Source organism: Pyxicephalus adspersus, chromosome 9 (genome assembly GCF_032062135.1).
Source record: "Pyxicephalus adspersus chromosome 9, UCB_Pads_2.0, whole genome shotgun sequence".
Taxonomy (NCBI): Eukaryota; Metazoa; Chordata; class Amphibia; order Anura; family Pyxicephalidae; genus Pyxicephalus; species Pyxicephalus adspersus.
Genome location: NC_092866.1, coordinates 42042753 through 42049178, shown reverse-complemented (window position 1 = coordinate 42049178; position 6426 = coordinate 42042753). Strand labels below are relative to the sequence as shown.

The 6426-nt window shown below is 35.4% G+C and overlaps 1 protein-coding gene across 1 annotated transcript in view; it reads right to left on the bottom strand.

Annotated features, from left to right (window-relative positions):
* Positions 1–436: 436 nt before the first annotated feature.
* The window catches only part of LOC140337714 (mucin-5B-like), a 51622-nt gene continuing 45632 nt past the window's right edge, over positions 437–6426 (bottom strand). The window contains exons 42-49 of the mRNA XM_072421515.1: positions 6177–6281; positions 5995–6035; positions 5094–5213; positions 4881–4976; positions 3627–3755; positions 2491–2530; positions 2019–2142; positions 437–977 (exon numbers count right to left, since the gene is read on the bottom strand). Coding sequence (XP_072277616.1) covers positions 740–977; positions 2019–2142; positions 2491–2530; positions 3627–3755; positions 4881–4976; positions 5094–5213; positions 5995–6035; positions 6177–6281 — 893 coding nt within the window. The 3' untranslated portion in view covers positions 437–739. The remainder of the gene's footprint in view (positions 978–2018; positions 2143–2490; positions 2531–3626; positions 3756–4880; positions 4977–5093; positions 5214–5994; positions 6036–6176; positions 6282–6426) is intronic.

Genomic DNA, 6426 nt, shown 5'->3' with positions numbered 1-6426 from the left:
CACCACTTTCACTCAAATTAGTCTCAGTAAAACACATAAGAGTGATGCAGTGATCTTTACCAATAGGTTCTTTTAGTATTAGTATATTTTATTACAGGACAGTCCAAAGACAACATGCTTCCCAATTACACGAAAGAGGGAGATGTGCCATTAGCTATTTTGTATATCAGCTTAGACTTTAACATATCAGCATGCTCCCCTTGGACTTACAGTCCAAAATTTTTTATAAGCAGTTGATTGGACAATGTGTTGGTGGAAGGAAGACCTAAGTTAGCATTGATCGAAAAGAACTGCTAAATAGTTGTTATAAACTTTAGGTGGTGTCCCAGCCACATTTTTTAAAAAAGTGACCTAGGTACCCACCACTCTTTATTCTTGATTACAGCATATATGCCTTTACCACAGAGATTGAAGAAATGAGACATGTTCTCAGAAGTAGCATCTCTCCACCTTCCCAACAATTTATTACAAGTAGCAAATATGTAAAAAATGTCTGTAAATATTAACATAAAGGTCATTTACGGACCTCTGCAGATACATTTGACAGCACATAAAAATATTTTCTAATAAATTTAGCATTAAAGCAAACACAAAAAGTAAAAAAAAAATCACAAAATTTAGCATCATATGATATAGGTGCTTTATTCTAAAGGAAGAAAGTTAAACATATTTAGTTTACATACAGAAATATATTAGATATGGCAGTAAAATTAGTTTACAGCTTCCTGTAAATTGGTATTTAAGTAAGAGCTCGTCTGTTTTTCCGTATGGAGCGGCGAGCCCTGGCTGGCGTACGTTCCTCTGATGAATGTGACGATTCACAATTAGTGTTGACACAGCTACACTCTTCCACATCAATATACTCGTGTTCTATTTGACTGCCATCACTGCACTTCAACATAACACGTTTCTTGGTGGTCTGCACATCCTGGCAACAGGTGCACTTATGTGATATTGACCTGGCAGCTGCCGAGTATCTGGAACATAGAAGTAAAGGGAGAGAGTTGAGTTACACAGAAATATGATCATTTCATTCTCCTCATTTTATGTAAATTGGTGGGAAATCAGTAAGCTAACGAACGAACGTAGCAGTAACTTATTTTTAGCTTTAGCCTAATAATTTAAATATAACAATTTAATATTTATTGTACAGTGCCATCATATTACGCAGCGCTGCACAAAGTCCATAGTCATGTCACTCAAAGGAGCTCACAATCTAATGTCCCTATCTCAATCATATGTCTTTTTAATAGAGTCTAGGGTCAATTTTGGGGTGCAGCCAATAAACCTAACTGCATGTTTTTGGGAGGAAACCAGAGTACCCAGAATAGACCCACAAAAACACAGAGAGAACCTGCAAACTCCATGCAGGTAGTGTCCTGGCCAAGATTGGAACTTGGGACCTAGCGTTGCAAAGGTCAGAGCACTTACCTCTGAGCCACTGTGCTGCCCATACAGTCCCAATGCGTCTATACATTGATAAATTACCAGTCACTTATAATAAAGGATCACAAGGCATTAAAGCTATAATATTATACCTATAACAGAGTGTGCTTCTGTACCATGTATGTCTTGCATGTCTTGTATGTCTTGCAAGGCTAGCAAGTCCTACTATACAATGTGTTGATCTCCTGGCCCCCTGCCTCACTGCTCATTTGGTTTCTTCTGCACTCTCTACCTCACTACAGGGCACAATATTAACACAGGGTCTGGCAGATCAAACTAATTTGCTCAGTAGGGTACTGGAAGTTTGATACTCCCAGAAGGGTTGGTTTCTGAAGGAATATTTGACCAAGATGTCTCCATCATTCATTCAGTTATGCAAAAAACAGAAGTATTTATTGCTTTTTTGCAAAAAGTTATTTTCGTAGCATTTTTATTTGTTGAGCAAAGTCTCATATGCATATACACACACACACACACACACACACACACACACACACACATATATATATATATATATATATATATATATATATATATAAAATAAAATATAAATAATAGAATTATGATCTTACATTGAAAAGGTGTTGCAAGATCCTTCACAACGTGACATCTTCACCCTTTCTATTGATAGGCAGTTATTATAAGTCAGGTAATCATAGTATTGTTGCAGCTCACAAGATGAACTCTTTTGAACACCTGTAGGGTTAGCAATATAACATATTATAAAGAGTTATTTTTGGATATGGAAGCTAAAGTAAATAAGAAAATCAACACACAAAGATAAAGTACATTTTTATTTAGGTTAACAATTGTTATTTTTTGGCAGTGAGACTGTTCCTATTGGCTGCCATTGCTGAAACTATCATTGAAAAGAGGTAAAATAATAATTGAGGGTAATTAACATTTTGCCTGCATCAGTGTACATATGTTATGCCATTGGTGTGCTTTTATTTTCAATGGGTTCGCAAACATTTCAAAAGTGAATAATCACTATTTCTACTATATTTATATACTATATGAAAATGTAATTAAAAATATACTTACATATCTTACAGCAGCCATCAGGCAAAAGTTGAACAGTGTCCTAAAAACATATAAGATGCAATAAAAAAAAAAAAATTTGATAGCATGAACAATACCTCATTACAATTTTTTTATGTTCATTTTATGATAATAATGCAAATAGGTAAATAATAAGACATATCAATTTATTTTTTGTAATAAACCTGGGCCACAATATTTCATACATAACTTTTTTTTGTGTGTGAATTTATATAACTTTTTTTACCATGCAATTTTGGTATTCATTCCCACCCGAGTTATACCTAACTTTAGTTTTTTATGGCTTCATGGGGCCCTTATTTGTTTAAACTGAATTGAGGCCATAAGCTGAAACATTTGGGGCCCTTTACTCTACAAAAATGGTGTGTGTGGTATTTATTACTGTAATGTAAAGTATTTAAGTGTCTGATGTTTTTAAAAAAATTCAATAGGTGTTGTTATAGCCGTTATACTGTGACTCTTTAAAGATTAATTTCACCCAATTCAGTCTACTTCAATTTGCATTCGACATGCTTATAAAAAAAACACTCAAATTCATAGTCCAGCACAGCAAAGACTTTTTTTTTACAAAGAAAACAAATTTACATAATGCCACTCTAAGGTGGAACTAAAGTCCCACTTTAAAAATGCATGATTCAGGCAGGTGTTTATTGCAGAAAGGGACAGGCGATGTCACTTCTGCAATAACTATTCTTACCTGCCTGAATGAACCTAGTTGTAAAATTCCACTGAACTGGGCATGCTCAGCTCAGCAATTGTTGCCATGTTAACCTCGGAATCCCGGCTTCCCTAGCAAGTTTCGGGACTGAACAAACTTCCATGCGCCTGTAGGGGTGGTATGTCATCCTGGCCTGGCCAATCAAGATGGCCAAAGTTTAGGAAACAGAAGGAAAGAAGGGAGAATTTTGTGGTGGCCATGATGGAAGGAGGACATTGATGAACATTGATGGGTTTAGTTTCTCCTTAAAAAGTAAAAAAAGAAACGTTTTTTTTTCCATTTAAAGATCGTGAACAGATCCACAGAAGCCCAGCTCCATTTCCTATAACAATCACTAGATCCTGAAAGTCCGGTTCATAGTAAGTAAGGTTTAGCTATAGCAGGAATCTTGAATACTTACAGGTTCACATTCATCTTCATTAAAGTTTCCACAGGTAGTTTTTGCAGTAGATGTGATGAAACTATTTTTGAGCATATAGCAGCTGTACGTTGTACAGTTGTCATTGCTTGCACGCAATGTTTCTTGATTCTAAAAAAATTAGATGGTTCAACATTACTTATCCCCAAAGACAAACACTTGAGTAAAAGTTTGAGACTTTGCTACATAATAACGAATCAGTAACCCTAAAAGCTAAATAGCTATAATAAAAAACTATAATAAATTATATACAGACGATCAGGCCTAAAGATAATACAAAGATTTTTCACAACATAATTGGGGAGCACAGTGGCTCAGGGGTTAGCACTCTGGCCTTTGCAGCTCCAGAGCCCAGGTTAGATCCCCAGCCAGGACATTATCTGCATGGAGTTTGCAGGTTCTCCCCGTGTCTGCGTGGGTCTCTCCGGGTATTTCAGTTTCCTCCCACATCCCAAAAACATGCAGTGAGGTTAATTGGCTTCTCCCTAACAATTGACCTTGTCAATTGTTACATACATTAATGACATATGACTATGGTAGGGACATTAGATTGTGAACTCCTTTGAGGGACAGTTAGTGACATGACTTTGTACAGCACTGTGTAATATGATGGCGATATATAAATACTGTGTAATAATAATAATGTATTTATTTCCTAAAAGTACATTGTGCTCAGCTTCTAATGAACATGAAAAGTTTAAAAAAGAATGTAAGTCATTTATTAAAAAAAATTGTGTCTAGGATCTGTAGGTCTGCCTGTCAACTGCCCGTTCTAAAAGGGTACACTAAGCTGCACATGCACATCCCTTTTCCTGCTCTGACAACTCTGGGTCATTTTCCAAACACGATATCTATCACATAAAAAGAAAGGCATTTAAATTCCATTCTTCTCCATACAGTATTGGAAATATTCTTCAGTAACAGTAACTGAGCAGGATAATAGAAAGGTGACTGACTAATGTAATGCTGGGTGGGATGGAATTAAATGCATTAAATGCTTTTCTCTGCATAAACACAGCAAATGTTTTTTTTAAATCTAAAGCCTATAATTAAAATGATGAAACAATAAGTGAGAAGTAACAAGTTGAAATTTCAGGTCTTGTACAAGTGGTATCCTAAACAGAAACTATTGTGAATAAGATGTTCTTGGAAAAAATAATTTTATTCCAGGAACAAGAATAATATATTTAAAATGTTTGATGCATTGTTTGGTAGAAGAAGTAAAGTGCTACATACCTTCAACAGATGGACATTACCATTGTCATTGATAACACAACTAGTTTGTTGACATTCACCACAACAGTCGGTTTTGCTCTCCTTCAACTCAAAGCCCTACAAACAGGAAAATGTATGATTTGTTATCAATACATACAATAAACAAAACATTACTTACAATGAATAGTCCAAGGCATGCTACACTGTGTATTCTTCAACATGAACTGCACTTACCAGTGGGCATGTCTTACTACAAAATACACGCTTGCATTGTATCTCAATTCCTTCAGTTGCATTGGAACTTTCTGCACACACACAGGTCTGGCACTTGTCAGAGAGCACTGAAGCTCCAGGCTGTAGAGAAACAAATCCATATTATTAACAATATACAGAAGACTCTGTATCAATGCTGAGTTTTCTCCTTGTTATACATACTATCGGTGGTGATTGCCAAACTGGTCATACCCATTTGAAGACTTTTTTTTGATAATAACCCCACTTTCCCCCAAAAAGTGATTTAGAGTCACCAGTTTGTATAACATATCCTATAATTCACTTCTCTTTAGCTTAGCTGCCCTGTGCAAGCCTAAGATGCATACAAATGTCATGTAAACATAGGGCTAAAGTGATTCAGCAACTATGGATGGAAGGAATGTTTTCAATGCATTATGAGGCACTGGCATTGTATTAAAGTTTTTGCACAAAGCTATTCATATCAGTCCCTACCTCATTGTAGCAATTTGTATACTTTTTCAAGAAAGCAGTCCCTTTGCAGGACAACTTTAGAAAATTTGGTGTTTATACATATGGCCTTAATGTACGGAAAAAACACATTTGTACTATAGGGCAAAATTGGTAACCATCCATCGGTCCTAGTTGGGCTAAATCTTACCCGCTACAACAAATGTGGGTGATACAGCAGTTTGTAAGCTTATCCCAGAGATCTCATAGAACACAAGTAGGGGGTGGATTATTTATGCATTTTCCCAATTGACCAGTGTTCACTGAACATCTAGTCATATGTGAGAAAACACCAATACACATCATTTGATAATTGATGTGAGCACAGATTTCCAGATGCAACATATAAATACTTCATTCATCACACAGTATTGACTTTATTTAAGTAACTTACCAAGTATTCTGCACTTCCATGTACACAAACTTTCTTCCGGACTGCAAGAGATAAAAAAGCAGTTATTTTAAAAATAGGTATTTTTTTCAAATGCATAATGCATTGGAATCATACATATAAGAGTGGTATAAATGCAAGAGCACACAAAAAACAATTACATAACAAAAACTATTTCAACTTACAGCATTTATACACTGGGCAACAGTGTCCTTCTGGAATGCCACCGATAGCTTCATAACCAAGTCCACAGTTGGGGGATTTATTTGAGCATTTATTGACATCACATTCTGTAAAACAAAAATGAATATGACATATTTAGGATATGGTGATCTCAGTATATATATATCAATAATATGAAATAATAATGCCATAATATTCATAGTCTACTTCCATCAAGCTTTGGGAATTCAATTTATTCTATTCTACAAATAT